The 22,352-nt window shown below is 37.3% G+C and overlaps 2 protein-coding genes across 3 annotated transcripts; both read left to right on the top strand.

The window, feature by feature from the left end:
* The first annotated feature begins 504 nt into the window (after positions 1–504).
* Positions 505–22,103, top strand: LOC121882520. Its single transcript, XM_042390838.1, has 2 exons — positions 505–515; positions 20,946–22,103. The coding sequence occupies exon 2, from the start codon at positions 20,955–20,957 to the stop codon at positions 21,858–21,860; it is 906 nt and encodes a 301-aa protein (XP_042246772.1). The 5' UTR covers positions 505–515; positions 20,946–20,954; the 3' UTR covers positions 21,861–22,103.
* Positions 8,485–12,146, top strand: LOC121882519. 2 transcript variants are annotated; one of them, XM_042390835.1, is made up of 3 exons: positions 8,485–8,617; positions 9,729–9,817; positions 10,970–12,146. In XM_042390835.1, the coding sequence occupies exon 3, from the start codon at positions 10,979–10,981 to the stop codon at positions 11,906–11,908; it is 930 nt and encodes a 309-aa protein (XP_042246769.1). In that variant the 5' UTR covers positions 8,485–8,617; positions 9,729–9,817; positions 10,970–10,978; the 3' UTR covers positions 11,909–12,146. The 2 variants fall into 2 exon arrangements, with proteins under 2 accessions (XP_042246769.1, XP_042246770.1); XM_042390836.1 differs by lacking the exon at positions 9,729–9,817.
* Positions 22,104–22,352: the final 249 nt, after the last annotated feature.

Here is a 22,352-nt window from a genome sequence, read left to right on the forward strand (position 1 = left end):
GTTTCAGGATCTTTCCCTAAAGCATATGGTCACACAACATAAAACACATCAAATTGAAAACTCTAAGATAAGATAAGCCTTTTTTACTCCCTTGCAGGAATTCTGAAGAATCAACATTTGGCAATTAGTGTCATTGCACTATCTTGGCAGGTCATAACTGTGAAATTCCTTTGTCTTCATTTACAAAGAAAAATGTCAACATTTCTATTGCAACATAAGCCACTGTATTTTAAGGTCAGGATCATTATTGTGAAATTTTCATGTAAAAGGCGTATCTTCATTTTTCAGGGAAAGCATGAACTATTCCACCGAATTGCTCGCCCATATCCTCAACTGCAGTTCATGCCCTCAGTATTCCCTCAGCATAAATACCAGTCTACTTCCATTTGCTTTCTAGCAGATTGTCTCGTATGTTTTGCCAAGCCTTACAGCATTCTTCGTTCCTGTTTTTTTCTGACCTGCCTGTTCTGTAACAGCTGACCCTCCCCAGCAGATCTAAGAAGCTCTCTGAGAAAGTAAGTAGTTAAATGCTCATTGATGTACTCTGTCCATGTAAAGCTTTATATGTAATTGGTAGGATTTTAAAATGAACTCTGTGTAGCTGCGGCTGTGTCTAAGTAAGACTTTTTTGGGAGAAACCTGTTGCATGTGACTAATGTCTACTGGGTTTGACATGCCTGTTGGAAATGGATGAAAATAAATTAAATGATAAGAATGACTAAATGTCATTTAACCTACTCACTGAAAAAAATGAGAGAGAGAAAGAGGGAGCTTGGGCAATCAAGAGACAGGGAGTGTGCCTTTTCACAGCAGAAGTGAAAGTTTACTGTGCAGATGAATGCACATGTGCAATTTACACTGGCAGCAATCTTGTTTTTAATGTATGAAATATTTGAATCTGATTATCCTGAAATTCTATTTGTAAAGTCATTATTTCAAGGTCCATGTTATGATGACAATTTCTCATATACTGTAGGAATGATTAGGCTAATGGTTCATGTCAAGATATTTTCTACCTGACGCACAAAGATTTTCAGCCTCATAGTAACCGATATTTAATTAAATGTGTTTAATGCTAAAAGACAACAGACTCACTTTCTCTTCCTGACTATATTGTATTATCCAGGATGTAGATTCAAATGAGAAAGTAATAAAAAAAAAAACTTTCTGATGAATGAAAGTTGTTTTTATTAATAAGACCTATAGTCAACACAAATACAACAATTGTAAACAGATTGGGAATCATTAAACAAATAAAACCTGAATTTGGGAAGTGATGTTACATCTGAGTTGGTTCTGTTATTTGTTCCAGTACAAAACTGTGATGTAGTATCAGATCAGTCCAATCAGCTGCAGCGTCCAATCACTATAGATTTCCAATAAAGTGGTGTCTGTTTGATAAAAGTATAGTCTCTTGTGTCCTCACTCAAGCCGCCTCCAGGCAGCCTCCTCGCTCCCCCAAACTTTAATAAGGGAAATGAGATGACCTTCATGACGGTGGCTGAAACAATTTCTGTGTCACCTGAGGAGCAAGGAGGCGGGAAATATGGCCATGAAAAGGACCCAAAGTTACCAGCTACGAGCTAGGCTAATGTAAAGTAAATAAGCCTAAGTTCTCCTGACTACCATTCAATATGTGGAGATCGCTTGGAAGAATATAACAATATTTATTGAGGTTAGCAAAAGAGAAGGATTTTTAGCGATTAGACTCAGTCAATGTGAAGCATAAAGCGTAGACCCATATGAAGATAGGAGTTATGACAGGGTCCCCCGGAGTCTAGATGCTGGTGGTGGTGGAGCCAGCAGGTGGTTGTAAAACCTTTGGACGGGTCTCCCTGGATATCATGGAGGTGATGAGTTCAACAATAGTAGGTTTGAAAGACAGAATGGCAGAATTGTATTAATACTTAAAGAATGAATAAAGACAGAACAGAAAAGAGGAAAGAGAAAAGAGAGAAAAGAGATCTTCCTCATTGAACTTTTATCAAACCTTCATTTTGGAGCCAAGGACCTGGCTGGAAATTAGCCTTGGACATAATTCGCACACATAGCTTTGGTGCTTGTTGTGTGTAGTGAATATAGTAAACATGTATGTAGCAAACATGAGTTGGAAATAAATGCTTCATATAAACTACATGGTGGCAGAAGTTCAGAAGTTGAGTGTGAGAAAACTGAATTAATGTTAAATATATTTTGTTTGACGAGGTCTTTGAAAAAACACAACTCACAGGGAGTGATTGCACAATGAGCCATAGAATCTGTTCTTGGTAAGAACAGTGAATTCAGTGGATCAATTGACTTTTTACAGCATTTATTGTCAGCAGACACACAAGTGTTCAAAAATGTATTGATTTTCTTTATGTGGACCATTTTATTTCAGATCTTAACTGATTGCATTTAGTGGAAATGATGTACATTTGTGCTGTATGCATGCACTTTAAAATATTATTGATTTTAGATTTCATAATGGTGATCCTTATTTCAGAAGTGTAATTTTATTTTGTCATAATTATACTGGAGCTCACCTGAAAAGGCAAAGTCATGCTGCTAACTTTATGACATATTCTGTCTACTCATGATTCGTCTTTCTTTAATGCAGTTACCCACAATGGCATCTACAACACATGGCAACTACATCACGCATCTGGCAAAAAAATCAACTAATCAATAGCTCATTAAAACATACAAAAGTGAAAACACAAATGATATTAAGCAAGCCTATTTCCTCGTTGTGCTTTTGTTTTTGTATTCTGTCCTCAGGGGCCACCTTAAACTTTGACTCTGTAACAGAGGACCCTCCCCAGTAGAAGAGGCATTCTGCAAAGACCTGCCCCTATTCTGCCTCTGCCCATGGGCATGTTGGTCTTAAAATGAGGTGTGGTCAGGCACATTGCTATCTTGAGGCAGCAGAGAGCAATTGCGCTATTGATAGTATAGTGCCTACACAGGCGGGTGCATAACATACACTCTGCCTGTTACACACACAAATTTTGTGAGTTTTTGAGCATGTTTAGGGGGTCAAATTTAGGGTTCAAGTGGTGGAACAATAAAGAAAGAAAGAAACAAACACACGAAAAACAATAGGGTCCTCGCCCTCGCCCTATTTATTAGTTTAGATTTTTTTCCTTTGTTTTTATCTAATTTTAATTATAATTTATATTATCTGGTTTGGCAAAGCAGTTGACAGCTGATGGTAAATACCTGCTGTCACATAACTGGCATGTTGAGGTGCAACATGTGTGGAGGTTTCAAACCACCGAGAGCTGTGCAGTGGTTTTCCATCCTGTCCAACATGTGCAGAAGACTCTTGACAAACATGAGAACTTCAGGCACCTTCTGTCTCCGTAGTGTTTATCATTCTGTCCCATGTGGGTTATTTTTTTTCCCAACCGCATTCTGCAAAGACTTACCCCTACTCTGCTTCTGATTGGCTCTGACCTTTGATAATTTTTATCACAGACTGTATATAAAGAGATGTTTACCCTCACCACCTCAGTCCACTCTGGAACAGAGGACCCACCCCAGCAGATCTAAGAAGCTCTCTGATACAATAAGTAGTTAAATGTTCATTGACGTAACCTGTCCATGTAAAGTTTTATATGTAATTGGTAGGATTTTAAAATGCACTCTGTGTAGCTGCAGCTGTGTCTAAGTAAGAGTTGTTTGGGAGTAATCTGCACATGTGACTAATACTATAGGTTTGACAGGCTTGTTGGAAATGTATCAAAATAAATTAAATGATGCCAACGACTAAATATCGTTTAACCGAATTGCCATAACAACAAATGAGAGAGAGAGAGAGAGGGAGTGTGCATATTCACTCTTTCATATCCACTATAGCTTGTATAGTTTATAAAGTTACTGCGCAGAAACTGGATGCACATGAGCCATTTCTACTGGCAGCGACATTGTTTTAATGTATTAATTATTTGAGTCTGCATTTCTTGAAATTTTATTTCTGTTATTTATCAGAAGGAGGGGGGTGGCTGGGGTGTGACTTTTTTTTATCTTGACCCTACCCTGAAACAAAAATAAGACGCTAACTCAGTCCAGCCAATGTAACTATCAAACAGAGCGGAGGGAATGAGAGTTATCACCAAAACAAACAGTTTCTTCAGCAAAATGCTCCTTGCAAATAATCACATCACACAAACTGTGTGCACTTATGCAGAATAAAGGTGCATGACAGCCACCACTCCTACCACACAAAACCAACAACATTTAATAAGCCCACACACACACACACCACAGCGTACACACTAGGGATGTGCAAAGGGCCCAGTATTTGTATTTATATCTGTATTTGTTGAGGCAGCAAATTTATTTGTGTCTGTTTTTGAATAATGGTGGATAGAGGCTTAGAAATCCTGTTTTTGTTTTTATTACGCTTTTCATTTTAGAAAATTAAAGTGTTACAATAAGTGTTCATGAATAAACTAACTCCCCACACCGAGTCTCCCAGATCAAAGACAACTGCGCTGACTACTGAGCTAAAACTTTACTCATCGCCTCATTGCAGACAGACCTCTACCTATTTATACACCCATAACACAGAGACAGCACACCGTGTAACGTGTAGGGAGCAACTTCAAAGGCGATTATTTTCAGGTGACTTTTCATTTATTTCCTATTTTTTACAACCTAACATTGTGGAAAGGAGAAGGGGAACAACAGGTTATGGGGAGTCCCTAGGGAGTACTTTGCATGTGTCAGTAGCTTAGCTTTGTCTCTGTGGAACACCCTCAACTCCGGGAGAAATGTCCAAATTAGGAATTGTACATAATGCAGCAGGTAGATGTGACTTCCCTCATTGAGACCTGCTGATAGATGTAACAACAGAGCAGAGGAGAGAGATTGAGATAGCAATGTAACTGACCTGCACGCTGGTATTTGACATGTTTTTTTTTTCTTTCTTCGTGAAAACAAATCATTTTTAGAATATTTGTATGAAACAAATATTTGTAAAAACCCCACTATTTGTGCTTTGCCAAATAACGTATTTGTATTTTGGCACGGCCCTAGTTGAAACTATGTACATTTCTGCAGTATGCATACACTTTTAAAATATAATTTATTTTAGATTCCATAATGGTGATTGGTATTTAACAACTGTAATTTTATTTTGTCATAATTATACTGGAGCTCACCTGAGAGGTGAAAGTCATGCTGATAACTTTATGACATATTCTGTTAACTCATGATTTGTCTTTCTTTAATGCAGTTATCCACAATGGCAAACATCACACATCTGGCTGTGTCACTCAATACAGATGAGGAGCAACAACTCCAAGCACAAGGCTACCTGAAAATAAATGTTGATCTGAACAAAGGGTCAGGAGGAAAATACATCTACATTTGGTACAAAAAAGTAGATGGTGCTCCACCAATCACCAGGCTTCAAGTCACATTCAATGATAACATGGCTGTTGGATTGATCAACGCAGGGTACACAAAGATCAATAAAGATCTCAATGCTGGAGCTGGAGGTGATTACATCTACCTTTGGTACTTCAGAGGGCAGACAGAGTACGATATTCCCATAGTGGAGATTGATGTCACTACAGATGCAGAGGAAGAAAGCCAGAAGTTTAGCTATGATTGGGAGAGACTGGCCTGTGATCTGAACCGCAAGGCTGAAGGGAAGTGGATCCACGCCTGGGTGAAGAGAGAGAAACAAACATACATCTGTGATGTCACTGCCACTGATTCCTACGGATCAGACGCAGATCTCCTCCAGGCTGGTTACATCCGTGTGGATGAAGATACTAGTAGGGGTGCAGGAGGAGCCTTTGTCTTCATCTGGTACCGTCAGACCACTGACCCCACACGTGCACTCAAGGATCTGCAAATCTCCACCAATGATACTCAGTATCAGCAACTTCAGCAGCAAGGTTACACCTCCGTCAGTGTTAACCTCAACGAGGGGACCAACGGTCCCCCGGTGTACCTGTGGTTCAGGCAAGAGGGATGCAGACCCATTAGGGCCATCACCATACTTGTCAACTCAGCTGCTGTGGAGCCGTATGAGAGGGCTGGTATGAACGTTATCAAAAGAAATCTCAACACAGGCAATGATGGTGCAATTGAATACCTGTGTTATTATGAGAAAGCCCTGACCTGAGACCTGAGAAAGCCTCCATGGCAGCAGAGCAGATCATTCTCAACACTCACTGAAGTGAGAAGTTCAATAATCATTTTTCATCTTTTTCATCTTTATTTTTTTCATCATTTATAAAACATTTTTATTGTGTATTACTGGTAATATAAGAAACTATCAATAGGTGATGGGTTTTATAGCTTAATTTGCTGTCAATCAATTTAAAATGGCTATTTTTTTTCAACACTGATTACAACATTAATGAAAGATTGAATGTTCTGTCACTTTAATCTGAAAAAAAAAGCTTTTCAATAAAGACAAATTTGCATGTGAAGTGTGTTTGTTTCAGTTTGAGTATTTTTACATGTTAGATCAATATAAAAAAAAGTTTTCTTCATCATATTCCCATCACTCTTATCATGCTGGGTTTCCTCAATCTGCCTGAAAATTCCCCTCAGGTTGTGGTCAGATAATTCTTTTCTTAAACATTAACCTCACTGCTCTGTATGGATCGTCCTTTGTGATGCTCATGTTTCTTAAAAACATTTTTCATGGTTATTTTTGTCATTTCTCTTTCAGTTTTGGCAACTAATAACATGTCAAAGTTTTCAGAACCCACTGCTGCGAGATTGTCTCTCTCTATATATAATATATAAATAGGTGTCTAAGTGCCAGAAAAGGTGGAAGCTGCTCTTATCAATTGTTTTTTTAAATTGATCAAATAACTATATGTGAAAGATGTCAGTAGTAGTGAATCACTGAGAATCATCACACAACTCCACAGTTTAACTCAGGTCTACAGGGCTTTTAGCGTCTATCAGCTAATTGTTTTAGTTGTTTTGGCCCACAACATAACTGTTTTGGTGTCGTCTCACCACTCTAACAAAGCCCCAGGCAGCTATTTTCAGTGAAAATATTTCAGATATTCGGTTGCAGACTGATTGGGTCAGGCTTTGATGAGGTATAATGGATGTTGGCATTAATCAGGTTTTACTGCAGGATAAAAATGATAGTGTTCTTACAGTCTGAAGGCACTGTATGACAGAGAAATGATGCTTTACCTTCAGCACTCTGCATACTTGAGATTTTATAAAACATTAAGAAAGATTTGTAGCAGCGTTGGAGCAAACCAGGAGCAGCCAGGTGCAACATGAAGAAGAGGCTGAATACATAGTGGGAGGAATACAGAATCAGCAGGTGGATTCGGGGTGAACTTCAGTATTAACCAAGCTCCTCTCAGCCCCTTTAAATGCAGTAACAGGTGAAACGGGGGAGAGAGGCTGAGTGAGAGAGAGAAATGAGTTCACCTTTGTGAAGCACCTGAAGTTCCAAATTACAAATTCAATATATATCAATCCAAACATGCTGATAATGATAGAATGAAAATAAAGCTGATGTGTTGTCATGTGTGCTGCAGCTGCTGGTAACCAGTGCTGCTTCTTATTTTATGCAAACAATTAATATGGGATAATTAATACATTTAAACTCTGCAGTTCTACTCCTCCTCTGCATAATGAAATTATGAAATGAAATTTGCTGGTTAGTGTTTGAAAAGTTCTACCAGTGTTTCATCAAAATATTAAAATAGTGGATGAATGTATCCACACTTCACAGGCTCTGTGTAACATGATAACATGATATATAGGATGTTGATGTCAGGTCATCTGGGACAGGTCTGCTTTCTGTCTCCAGAGTCAAAACTAAACATGGAGCAGCAGTGTTCAGTTTTTATGCTCCAAATATCTGGAACAAACTCCAAGAAATCTGCAAGTCTGCTGCAACTCTCAGTTCTTTTAAATCAAGGCTGAAGACTTTTCTGTTTGCCGCTGCCTTTTATTAAATCAAATCTGTGGCTTTTGATTCATATCTTGCACTACATTGTTGCTGCACTGTAATTTTTACTTTCCCGTTCATCTGTCTTATTCTATGTTAGCTTATTTTTTACTTTCCATTTAATTTTTTGCAGTAGTATCTAAATGTCTTTTATAATATGTTTATTTTAAATTTGGTCTTGAAGCCTTTTATGATTTATGTAAAGAGCTTTGAATTGCCTTGATGTTGAAATATACTATACAAATAAACTTGCCTTGCAACAGGTAAGACAAGAAGCCAAGTTCATAAAAATGTTCCTTAAAAGCTGAGACAGTGCAAACCGGCCGAGCGGGGAGAGTGAAGTGAAGTCAGAGGGCCAGTAAACACTTGATTACCCAAATATACAGAGAAATTACCTACAAATAAAAAAAACAACAAATAAATAGTTTATTAAATCATATACAAAAGTGAAAACACAACATTAAGCGAGCCCATTTCCTAAAGGTGCTTTTGAGTTTGTATTCTGTCCTCAGGGGCCACCGTACACTTTGACTCTGTAACAGAGGACCCTCCTCAGCAGAAGAGGCACCCGCATTCTGTGAAGACCCGCCCCTACTCTGCCTCTGATTTTTACCCTAACCCAAACCACCTCACTCCACTCTGTAACAGCAGACCCTCCCCAGCAGATCTAAGAGGCTCTCTGAGACAGTAAGTAGTTAAATGTTCATTGATGTATTCTGTCCATGTAAAGCTTTATATGTAATTGGTAGAATTTTAAAATACATACTCTGTGTAGCTGGACTCTGCTGTGTCTAAGTAAGAGTTGTTTGGTAGTAACCTGTTGCATGTGACTTATGGCTACTGGGTTTGACAGGCTTGTTGAAAATAAATGGAAATAAATTAAATGATGCCGATGATTAAATGTTGTTTAACCGACTTACCAAAAAAAATTGAGAGAAAGAGGGAGCCTTGGGCGATCAAGAGAGAGGAAGCGTGTGTATTCACTCATAATACATCCGTGATATCGTTACAGCAGAAGTGAAAGTGAAAGCTTAAAGTCACTGCGAGACACTAAATGCGGAAGAACACTGACCACATATTAATTTTCTTTTTTTTCTACTATTTAAAATAGTTAAAATCTTATTTAATTGCAGAGCTGCGCATCGTGCATTGATAAGCTCAGCAACTCTCTCTCTCTCTCTCTATCTATCTCTCTTTTTCAATTTAATTGGCTTTGTTGGTATCACACATGTTGCCAAAGCAAAAGTCACATATAAACAATATAATATAATACAATGAAATAACAGAAAAGAGAAACAAAAGGGTAAAAAGTATCTTAAAAAGTGATATGTCTTGTCCAAGAAGGGTTTGAATTAGTCTGTCTTTTGTGAGCGTAAGAACGTCTGGGAGGGATTTTCTGATCGAATTTGAAGAGGAAATGCTCTCTGATTTCTTTGTGTTTTGAACAACTTGTGAGTCCCCAGCATAGAAACAGTGTTAAATCAAGATAATACAACAACAATATGACATTCACATTAGTAATTAATGGAACATATAAAAATAACCACATGTGTAATGATGATGTATAATAAGGCTATGTCAAGATAATTATTGGTCATATTCAGTGATGTTTTAATTATGTGACCCTCAGTTTGTGACATGTAGTCACATATTGTACAGCTGAGTGTGCTTACATTTGTTACATTTTAAGAGGAAGTGCATCTCTCTCTCTCTCTCTCTCTCTCTCTCTCTCTCTCTCTCTCTCTCTCTCTCTCTCTCTCTCTCTCTCTCTCTCTCTCTCCCACAAACACTTTGACAGACCCACCAAAAGGACTTCATGGTGCATTCAAGGGCACCTCGTAAACTCAGAAAACTATACTCGAAAGGCTTCAAAGGTTGCTTAAAACGGTAAAGTTTACATGTTTAAAACAGGAGAGTTTCTTTTTTTTAAAATTATTTTCCTTTGTTGGAAATACATACATCTGTCATTACTTTCTTGTTCTTTCACTACAGCATGTTTTAATAATCACATAGCAAAGCAAAACCAATTGCCCAATCTGTGCTATAGATTCTAATATTTAAAAAAATCCATAAAATAATAAAATCTAATTGTTAGCAGCAGTTGTTGTCAGCAAACCCCAGCATATTCTTGTACAACCAGTCTCCAGGTATCTCTGTGATGATTCCATGTTGTTTTACTGAAGCATTTTAATAATTAGATGCTAAAATCATAATAATACCCTATTAATTTCTACATAGGCAGATTTTTAAAATTCTATTAAAAAATCTTATCAAATTGTTATCAGCAAACTCAACCATATTCTTGTACAACATGTTACCAAGTACCTCTGTGATGATTTTCAAATTGTTTCACTTTGGCATTGTTTTAATAATTAGATGCTAAACTCATACGCAATACGCATGACATGCTATAGATACTGGTGGTGGTGGAGCCAGCAGGTGGTTGTAAAACCTTTGGACGAGTCTCCCTGGATATCATGGAGGTGATGAGTTGAACAATAGTAGGTCTGAAAGACAGAATGGCAGAACTGCAACGATATTGAAAGAACAGCATCTAGATTGGTTGGCTTAAGGAACACGGGTAGAAATATCATTGGTCAGGTATGGTGATGTTGGAATTGTGAATGCAAGGATTTTGACAGTGTGGGAAAACAGATGTGACGAGGTGAAATAAAACAGGAGAAAATAACGTTTCCTGTAGTTTAATAAAGGCAGAACGCGAGGAAAGAGATCTTCCTTATTGAACTCATCACAGTTTCATTTTGGAGCCAAAGACCTGACTGGAAATTAGCTAATTAGACCTTTTTTTTAAATTTCAGATCTTAACTGATTGAATTCAGTGTGAACAATGTACGTTTGTGCAGTATACATGACCTTTTAAAATATTATTGATTATAGATTCTATATTTGTGATCTATATTTAACAACTGTAATTTTATTTTGTCATAATTATACTGGAGCTCACCTGAAAAGGCAAAGTCATGCTGCTAACTTTATGACATATTCTGTTTACTCATGATTTGTCTTTCTTTAATGCAGTTATCCACAATGGCATCTACAATACATGGCAACTACATCACACATCTGGATGTGTCCCTCAATGTAACTGAGGAGCAAGAGCTCAAAGCACAAGGCTTCAAGATAATAAATGATGATCTGAACAAAGGGGCATTAGGAAAATACATCTACATTTGGTACAAAAAAGAAGATGGTGCTCCACCAATCACAAGGATTCAAGTCACATTCAACGATGACATGGCTGTTGGTTTGAGAGCAGCAGAGTACACAAAGATCGATAAAGATCTCAATGCTGGAGCTGCAGGTGATCACATCTACCTTTGGTACTTCAGGGGGGGCACAGAGTATGATATTCCCATAGTGGACATTTATGTCACTACAGATGCAAAGGATGAAGGCCGGAAGCTTAAGTCCGGCTGGGAGAGACTGGCCTGTGATCTGAACCGTGGGAATGCAGGGAACTATATCCACGCCTGGGTGAAGAGAGAGAGACAAACATACATCTGTGACGTCACTGCCACTGATTCCTACAAATCAGACATGAAGCTCTTTGAGGATGGTTACATCCGTGTGGATGAAGATACTAATAAAGGTGCACTCGGAGAATATGTCTTCATCTGGTACCGTCAGACCACTGACTCTAGACGTGCACTCAGTGATCTGCAAATCTCCACCAATGATTGTCAGCATCAGGAACTTCAGGACCAAAATTACAACAAAGTTGTAAGATGTTCGAAATATGTTAACCTCAACGAGGGGACCATAGGTCACGAGGTGTACCTTTGGTACAAGCAAGAGGAGAGTAAACCCATTAAGGCCATCACCATCCTTGTCAACCCAGCTGCTGTTGAGTGGTATATGCAGGCTGGTGTGAAAGTTATCCAAAGAGATCTCAACACAGGCAATCTAGGCAAAACTGAATACCTTTGTTTTTATCAGGAAAGAGAGCCCCCATGGTAGCAGAGCAGAGCATTCTCAACATTCACTGAAGTGGTATTACTGGTAATATAAGAACCTATCATAAGCTATGGGTTTTATAGCTTACTTTGCTGTCGACCAATCATTTTAAAATGGCAGTTTATTCAACATTGATTACAACATTAATGAAAGATTGAATGTCATGAAACTACTCTGACAAGACAAGATGACTGTATGTGTTTGTAATAGTGTTTGTTTCAGTTTGAGTATTTCTACATGTTGGATCCAAATAAAAATGTTTTTATCATCATTTTCCCGTCACTCTTATCATGCTGGGTTTCATCAATCTGCCTGAAAATGCCCTTCAGACTGTGGATACAGTCAGGTCAGATAATTCTTCCCTTAAACATGTCCAAGACACATAAAACATATAAATGTTCACCACTTGTGATGCATGTGCAAAAATTGTGATTCATTTGGACAGAAAACAATACTTCCTTGCATTATAATGGCGCCTTCGTACTACTCGGTGCTCAGGCCTTAATGAATAATGGTGTGATGGAAAAGCCAAGCTCTAAAAGACTGACCATCAGTCAGGTGAATCATCTTCTGTGAATCCAAAAAAAAGTTAAAAGAAAACTAACAAATATGTCATCATTGAATCAGGAACAAAAAAGTCCTCAGCCAATATACTGTATATGCAAACACTGAAGACAGTCATGAGTTTCTCACTGCAAGGTGAAGTCTGTGACTTTCAGTAAGCTGTTTCTCACTCTTTGACCTTCCTGTTTTTCTCTAACCACAACCAGTGTGACATTGTTTCAGCAGCTGCAGATGGACAGAAAGAGAAACTAAATGAGATTTGAAAAGTGAACTCTTGTCTCTCTCATGGTGTTCTGATTGTAAGACTGACTCTGAGATTCTCAACTTTTCAAATATTACAGTAATCTGAAGAGACCCTTTCACCCTGTCACTACTAAACATTTTTTCCTTTAATGTTTAAATGTTAAATCTCTGTTGAGCTGTTCTGGAGTTCTGGAAAAAAAGGTTGTGTATTCATAAACCACTTATTCAGGTGGTATTTTAAAATTACACAAGTTAAAGCTACTGATCAGTAGAATATTCAATTTGTCAATAACAGGCAGACATATAAAATTGATCTGTACTAACTAATGCAGACTAATCTGGCCATAGTTAAAGTAAACCGGCAACTCTGTGTATTTTCATTTCAATGAGTTGGTAAGTGCACAAAAAATATTTTTGATCTATAATCTCTTTGGTAATTAAAAAGTACAGGCGTTACCTTTTAAGATGTTGTAAATTTCAACTGAATTCACACTGGAAATCTCACTTAGTGGTGTGAAGCCTCAGAGCTGCTTAACTGTAGACTCTAAGCCAGCCTAATTGTTAAATTAATGATATTTTTAAATATAATTGAATGTTAGTTTTCATAAGTGAAATATTAATGCAGCAAAACATTTACCTGACATGGATATACTATTTTCATGTATAATATTTTCATGAATAATGGACATGGCATGTAGGAAATAAATATCACTTCCTCTTTCCACTATGTGGCGCTTGAGAATACCTACTAATTATATGTCATGTTGCTCTATATCATGTGTAGACCACACCATGTAAATTTCATGTAAATCGGATGATGTTTGTCACATTAGGCTGATTTCCTGTTGTCAGTAGGTGCCACTATGACTTTGAATCAATATTGACATGTTGAAGTGTTCAGGCCTGGGGCCTGTTTCAAAAAGTGGGTTTAGTGAAAACTCTTAGCTCGTTCATCCTGAGATGAGGGAAACTCTGGGTTTTCAGTTTCAGAAAGAGAGCTAAATTAAACTTGGTCAGTTTCCGCAGTAACTGACTCTGTGAACCTTAGCTGCTCGCTGGCAGGAAACCCCAACTTTCTCTCTGTCTCCTCCCTCTTACAGAACCAGCCAACTGTTTCATTTCCTCATTCATTCAGTCCGTATTAAAGCGCATTCATTAGCGGAGGTTTACTATGTGTCAGAATCTAAATCCTGGTTGGATATTAGTTTGTTACTCAAGAACTTTCTAAAGTTACTGCTTTTACGTGCATCAGTCATTTCCTTGAATAGCATGTTTTTCTCTCACATTCAGATATTACACGGCGTGAATTCAGCCTCAGCTCAGAATGAACCCTCTGCATGTCCTTCTGCTATAACACTGTGACTCTGTGTACACAAGACAGGTGTCAGTTTGTTAGAGCAGCTCCTGACCTGTCAATAACAGGCAGACATATAAAATTGATCTGTACTAACTAATGCAGACTAATCTGGCCACAGTTAAAGTAAAGTGGCAACTCTGGGTATTTTCATAATTTAATGAGTTGGTAAGTGCACAAAAAATATTGTTGATCTATAATCTCTTTGGTAATTAAAAAAAAAGTACAGGCGTTACCTTTTAAGATGTTGTAAATTTCAACTGAATTCACACTGGAAACCTCACTTAGTGGTGTGAAGCCTCAGAGCTGCTTAACTGTAGACTCTAAGCCAGCCTAATTGTTAAATTAATGATATTTTTAAATATAATTTAATGTTAGTTTTGATGTCAGTATTACATTCATGTCTCATCTTATTTATTGCACTTACATAAAAAGGATTTTTTTTTTTCTTTTTTAGTCAGAAGCTGAATTGTGTTCTTTGCTTTCCAGCTCATGCCATCACATCCATGTATTACTCAAGTATGTTTCATTGACATTACCTCCCCATGACTATAGTAAGATCAATGGATGCAAAATCCTGGCAGTTTGAAAATTGAAAAGAAAGATTTGTACTTATTAAGATTATACAAATCAAAGATAAAGTAAGTCTTCACTTAGTGGAAAATGACAAGGTGAAGAAATCTTCAAACATATACAGTAATAATGTTTATAAAGTTTATTGCTTTGCTTCTTCTGTTTCTCTAGATTTTTTTGTGTCTGAGTTTCTCAGAGCTTTGCAGAGCGTGTTGTCAAGTTTTACTTCTTGTCCAACTAAACCACAGGGGAAATTAGAGCTTGTTTGAGAGGAACTAGTCCTGGGCAGATTACTGGTGATGACGTGATAATACATGCATGTTGGAATTCTAACGTTCATGCATTCAGTTTTCAGAGTGAGGCACCACAGCTTCTCTCCACCAACCACAAAACAAATATGCAGTTCTAAAGTCCATGTCTAAAATATAATGGATGGGTAACTTGTGTTGTATACATTTCCTTCTATTATTTTGGGTCTGTTTTGTCTTGTGTCTTGAAGTTCTTTATTTTAGGAATTTCATATTGAAACAGCTGCAAATGTGGAGGGTACCCACTTGATTTTGTCTAACTCAGGCTGTTGAACCTTCATTTTAGCCTAAGTTGAATTTTAACAATGCATTTTTTGACTCCCATCACTTACATTTAAGTATGGCAGTATTTCAGGGCAAGTATGAACAGGAGGAACAATTACAGAGAGCAGTAACTATTTCAATGACTATTTCATATGAGTTTGTGTGTTTTCTGTTAAGAATTAACAGAATTGGAGTAATCTCCAAAGTTGGACATGTGAGATTTTCACTCAACAGCAACAATAAGAGTCATTGCTGTAAAATCTGTAACAGTAAAGGTCTAATCTTCACTTTGAGCAGCTACAACCTTTAAACACTGCTTTCACGTTAACACTGCTTTGCTCATTGAAAATCTAATTTTAAGGGGCGGGCCTACAAGCATGATTTGTGACATCACAACTGGTTTGGAGCCAATTGTGGTCCAATATGTCTTTATTAATGTCTGAAGGGGATCTTTAAAAAAGATATAACATTGTTACTGGTCAGTTATGTGTTTGTGTTACATTTCCCAAATTAAATCTGAATATTAAAAGCATGTTTTCTGTCATGTTTTTCAGTAATTCAAATGTAATTTTTCACTATTTATATTGAAACATATGCAAAGGTCATTTTGAACAAGCTAATAATACCACGTTAGTATCTGCCAACAATACATGGTTTAGTGTGTAATGTGAGTTTTACTAAGTTTGGACCACTTCATATAAAGTACAGTATTCTAGGGATGTTGTATTTCTTAGTTTCAAATTCATAAGGTATGTTCAGATGTATTTCAGCAAAAAACTCATTAGTGAGACTTGCTTTAAATGCAAAACATTCACTTTTTGGAAAGGACTTGCCTTAGTAATTTTTTAGAATATTTTTATTATATGTTGAGCAAAATACGTCAAAGCACAAAAAAATGAATTGAATATTTTCAAAGTATCTTTATTGTGCCTTAAAGGGAAATTGGTTTGCAGCCAAGATAGAAATCATAGAAAAGCAAGTTTTTAGATGTAGACTTCCACTTAGATGATGGTTGAATCAAAATTGTCTATAACTAACATTGTTTCAATATATAATCAGCCAAAATAGCTGCAGACTGAGTTTTAGATGATAGTTGAATCAGTATTGATCAGTTATGGTTGAAAATCTGGTGTTTATTCAACATCAGTCATAAAGAGCGCTTTAAATTTGGTTTCAATGTTGGGCATCAACGTAGACTCAATACTTCTACATGATGACATTTAAATGTTTCAATCTGATTTTGCTATCTGGGAGGTCATCTGGGACAGGTCTGCTTTCTGTCCTCACTGAGAACACAGGACAGGTAAGGTTAAAACACTTTACTCTGAAATCAGGCAGGTAGGAGCAAATCCACCAACAAAGAACATCTAGACATGTTAACTCTATTTTCACAATAATTCTTCCAGCTAGAAAGCTCTACGTTTGTACCTCAGGGGTGAAAGTGAGTCACTGTAATTTTTTTTTCAGGCAAGAAAGTAACCATGTAGACTCCCAGTATGTGGTCAGTTTATCCAAGTAACACCTACCTGGAAAGTTTCACCGAAGTTGTCGGAGCAGCCGTCTGCTGCTGCAGAGCTGTTCATGTCAGCTATGTGAAAGCTGGCATGAGCCATTTCAATTCGTAGCACATCGTATTAAGCTAGATTGATATTGAAATATTATATCAATAAATTAGGTCTCTACTAGATCGCTGTTATAAAATGGCAGCAATTAATGAAGAAATGATGCTGTGTGGCAGAAAAACTGCTGTTTTACCTTTAGTAAGCTCTGTGACATTTTATGATTTACACCTACCCTCTGGCTATATGTGTAAATAATTAGTTGTTACTTAGAGTTATGTTGCAACTTATCTCTGTAGTGCAACTGCTTTCTGATCTGATTTTAATTTACTGCTGGCTCTAATGTCTCCGTAGTGTTTTGATATCTTGACAGCACCATAACACAGATTCACTGTAAACTGTAAATGTTATGTTATATTCAGTGACTGACAATGAGGGTGGGCTGGCGTGCCAATTCTTTCACATTGAACCTTTAAATACATTTTTTCATGGAAGCAGGACTGTGGATTTTGGCCCCCATCACTTACATTGTAAGTGCATTATGAAGAGATCTTCTAATGGCCAATATGAACAGAAGGAGCAATTAAAGCAAGGAAAAACCTATTTCAGTATTAATTTGTGCACCTTTTTTAAGACAGATTTGAATAATTGTGAACCCATCCTTTAAGGTCAGTGAAAGACTGGGGTTTCAGGATCTTTCCCTAAAGCATATGGTCACACAACATAAAACACATCAAACTGAAAACACTAAGATAAGATAAGCCTTTATTACTCCCTTGCAGGAATTCTGAAGAATCAACAGTTGGCAATTAGTGTCATTGCACATCTTGGCAGGTCATAACTGTGAAATTCCTTTGTCTTCATTTACAAAGAAAAATGTCAACATTTCTATTGCAACATAAGCCACTGTATTTTAAGGTCATGGGAAGCTGCAAAACAACTTCCCATGAGTTTCACAACACCTTGTACAGGTTGTGAACATTATTACTTCTGAACATAGTAGTACTTTCAGGAGAATCTCAGTTAATTTGTAACTAAAACTAAAATGCTACAATAGACCAGGCTGATAACACAATGATGAAAAGGTCATATATATATATATATATATATATATATATATATATATATATATATATATATAATGGTGTTAATTTAGACACAAACAAAAGCAGGATTGTTGTACTTATCCAAATAGTCTTGATGAATCCAGCCATTAGTTACCAGAATAGATATTTAATATTAATATATTAATATATATTTAATAATTGGGCTATAAAAAGTACATAAGGACAGTCCTTCATTTACAAAGAAAAACTCACACTCCATAAATGTATGGCCAGGATCGTTATTGTGAAATTTTCATGTAAAAGGCGTATCTTCATTTTTCAGGAAAAGCATCAACTATTCCACCGAACTGCCTGCCCATATCCTCAACTGCAGTTCATGCCCTCAGTATTCCCTCAGCATAAATACCAGTCTACTTCCGTTTGCTTTCTAGCAGATTGTCTCGTATGTTTTGCCAAGCCTTCCAGCGTTCTTCGTTCCTGTTTTTTTCTGACTTGCCTGTTCTGTAACAGTGGACTCTCCCCAGCAGATCTAAGAAGCTCTGTGAGAAAGTAAGTAGTTAAATGCTCATTGATGTACTCTGTCCATGTAAAGCTTTATATGTAATTGGTAGGATTTTAAAATGCACTCTGTGTAGCTGCAGCTGTGTCTAAGTAAGACTTGTTTGGGAGAAACCTGTTGCATGTGACTAATGTCTACTGGGTTTTGACATGCCTGTTGGAAATGGATGAAAATAAATTAAATGATAAGAATGACTAAATGTCATTTAACCTACTCACTGAAAAAAATGAGAGAGAGAAAGAGGGAGCTTGGGCAATCAAGAGACAGGGAGTGTGCCTTTTCACAGCAGAAGTGAAAGTTTGTAAAGTTACTGTGCAGATGAATGCACATGTGCAATTTACACTGGCAGCAATCTTGTTTTTAATGTATGTAATATTTGAATCTGATTATCCTGAAATTCTATTTGTAAAGTCATTATTTCAAGGTCCATGTTATGATGACAATTTCTCATATACTGTAGGAATGATTAGGCTAATGGTTCATGTCAACATATTTTCTACCTGACACACAGAGATTTTCAGCCTCATAGTAACCGATATTTAATTAAATGTGTTTAATGCTAAAAGACAACAGACTCACTTCCTCTTCCTGACTATATTATATTATCCAGGATGCAGATTCAAATGAGAAAGTGATAAAAAAAAAAAAACTTGCTGATGAATGAAAGTTGTTTTTATTAATCAGACCTATAGTGAACACAAATACAACAATTTTAAACAGATTGGGAATCATTAAACAAATAAAACCTAAATTTGGGAAGTGATGTTACATCTGAGTTGGTTCTGTTATTTGTTCCAGTACAAAACTGTGATGTAGTATCAGATCAGTCCAATCAGCTGCAGCGTCCAATCACTATAGATTTCCAATAAAGTGGTGTCTGTTTGATAAAAGTATAGTCTCTTGTGTCCTCACTCAAGCCTCCTCCAGGCAGCCTCCTCGCTCCCCCAAACTTTAATAAGGGAAATGAGATGACCTTCATGACGGTGGCTGAAACAATTTCTGTGTCACCTGAGGAGCAAGGAGGCGGGAAATATGGCCATGAAAAGGACCCAAAGTTACCAGCTACGAGCTAGGCTAACGTAAAGTAAATAAGCCTAAGTTCTCCTGACTAACATTCAATATGTGGAGATTGTTTGGAAGTATATAACAATATTTATTATATTATTATTTTATTTATTAATGTGAAGCATAAAGCGTAGACCCATATGAAGATAGGAGTTATGACAGGGTCCCCCGGAGTCTAGATGCTGGTGGTGGTGGAGCCAGCAGGTGGTTGTAAAACCTTTGGACGGGTCTCCCTGGATATCATGGAGGTGATGAGTTCAACAATAGTAGGTTTGAAAGACAGAATGGCAGAATTGTATTAATACTTAAAGAATGAATAAAGACAGAAGAGAAAAGAGGAAGAGAAGAAGAGAAAAGAGATCTTCCTCATTGAACTTTTATCAAACCTTCATCTTGGAGCCGAGGACCTGGCTGGAAATTAGCCTTGGACATAATTCGCACACATAGCTTTTGTGCTTGTTGTGTGTAGTGAATATAGTAAACATGTATGTAGCAAACATGATTTTTAGTGACTCAATTAGACTCAATGTATGTGAAGCATAAAGTGTAGGCCCAGTTATGACAGGGTTCCCCGGAGTCTAGACGCTGGTGGTGGTGGACTCAGCAGGAGGTTGTAAAACCTTTGGACGAGTCTCCCTGGATATCATGGAAGTGATGAGTTAAACAATAGTAGGTTTGAAAGACAGAAGGGCAGAATTGCAATAATATTTAAAGAATGCAATGACAGGTTGGGAAAGCAGAAGTGACGAGGTGAAATGAAACAGGAGGAAATAGCATTTTCCTGTTGTGAAATAAAGGCAGAACGGAAAAGAGGAAGAAGGAAGACAAAAGAGATCTTCCTTATTGAACTTTTATCAAAGCTTCATTTCAGAGCCGAGGATCTGGATGGAAATTAGCCTTGGACATAACACGTACACAGGCTGTGGGCTTGGATAGCTTTTGTGCTTGTTGTGTGTAGTGAATATAGTTAACATGTATGTAGCAAATATGAGTTGGAAATAAATGCTTCATATAAACTACATGGTGGCAGAAGTTCAGAAGTTGAGTGTGAGAAAACTGAATTAATGTTAAATATATTTTGTTTGACGAGGTCTTTGAAAAAACACAACTCACAGGGAGTGATTGCACAATGAGCCATAGAATCTGTTCTTGGTAAGAACAGTGAATTCAGTGGATCAATTGACTTTTTACAGCATTTATTGTCAGCAGACACACAAGTGTTCAAAAATGTATTGATTTTCTTTATGTGGACCATTTTATTTCAGATCTTAACTGATTGCATTTAGTGGAAATGATGTACATTTGTGCTGTATGCATGCACTTTAAAATATTATTGATTTTAGATTTCATAATGGTGATCCTTATTTCAGAAGTGTAATTTTATTTTGTCATAATTATACTGGAGCTCACCTGAAAAGGCAAAGTCATGCTGCTAACTTTATGACATATTCTGTTTACTCATGATTCGTCTTTCTTTAATGCAGTTACCCACAATGGCATCTACAACACATGGCAACTACATCACGCATCTGGATATGTCCCTCAATAAAACTGAGGAGAAAGAGCTCAAATCACATGGCTTCAAGAAAATAGATGTTGATCTGAATGAAGGGGCAGGAGGAAAACAAATCTACATTTGGTACAAAAAAGAAAGCGGTGTACCACCAATCACCAGGCTTCAAGTCACATTCAACAGTGACATGATTGCTGGATTGAGAGAGGCAGGATACACAAAGATCGATAAAGATCTCAATGCTGGAGCTAGAGGTGATAACATCTACCTTTGGTACTTTAGTGGGTGCGACAAAGACTACGATACTCCCATAGTGGACATGGATGTCACTATAGATGCAGTGCCTGACAGCCAGAAGTTTGGCTCTGGCTGGGAGAGACTGGCCTGCGATCTGAACCGCAAGGCTGGAGGGAACTGGATTCACGCCTGGGTGAAGAGAGAGAGACAAACATACATCTGTGACGTCGCTGCCACTCAAACCTCCATATTAGACCTCGATCTCTTTCAGGATGGTTACATCCGTGTGGATGAAAATACTAATAGGGGTGCAGGAGGAGTCTTTCTTTTCATCTGGTACCGTCAGACCACTGACCCCAAGCTTGCACTCAATGATCTGCAAATCTCCACTAATGATAGTCAGTTTCACGACCTTAAGAGTAAAAATTACAAGCAAGTTAGTGTTAATCTCAACGAGGGGACTAAAGGTAACGAGGTGTACCTGTGGTTCAAGCAAGATGAATTTAAAAAACCCATTAAGGCCATCACCGTGCTTGTCAACTCAGATGCTATGAAGGCGTATGACGACGCTGGGTTGAATGTTATCAAAAGAAATCTCAACACAGGCAATAAAGGCACAACCGAATACTTGAGTGTTCACAATCAGTGAAGACCTGAGAAAGCCTCCATGGTAGCAGAGCAGAGGATTCTCAACACTCACTGAAGTTGAAAGTCCAACAATCATTTTTTATCTTTTTTCTTTTTCATCGTCTATAAAACAATCTTTCATATCACTGTTGTATTACTGGTAATACTATCAATAGGTGATGGGTTTGATAGCTTAATTTGCTGTCAATCAATTTAAAATGGCAGTTTTTTCAACATTGATTACAACATTAATGAAAGATTGAATGTTGTCACTTTATTCTGGAAAAAATGTTTTTCAATAAAGACAACTTTGCATGTGAAGTGTGTTTGTTTCAGTTTGAGTATTTCTACATGTTACATCAAAATAACAAATATTTTTATCATTATATTCCCGTCACTCTTATCATGCTGGGTTTCCTCGATCTGAAAATGCCCCTCAGGCTGTGGATACCATCAGGTCATAATTCTTCCTTTAAACATTGGCCTCACTGCTCTGTATGGGTCGTCCTTTGTG

Source organism: Thunnus maccoyii, chromosome 17 (genome assembly GCF_910596095.1).
Source record: "Thunnus maccoyii chromosome 17, fThuMac1.1, whole genome shotgun sequence".
Lineage (NCBI taxonomy): Eukaryota > Metazoa > Chordata > Actinopteri > Scombriformes > Scombridae > Thunnus > Thunnus maccoyii.

Bases quoted from the DNA above. Each gene is read 5' to 3' on its own strand.
- LOC121882520 (XM_042390838.1), top strand. From the start codon at position 20,955: ATGGCATCTACAACACATGGCAACTACATCACGCATCTGGATATGTCC.
- LOC121882519 (XM_042390835.1), top strand. From the start codon at position 10,979: ATGGCATCTACAATACATGGCAACTACATCACACATCTGGATGTGTCC.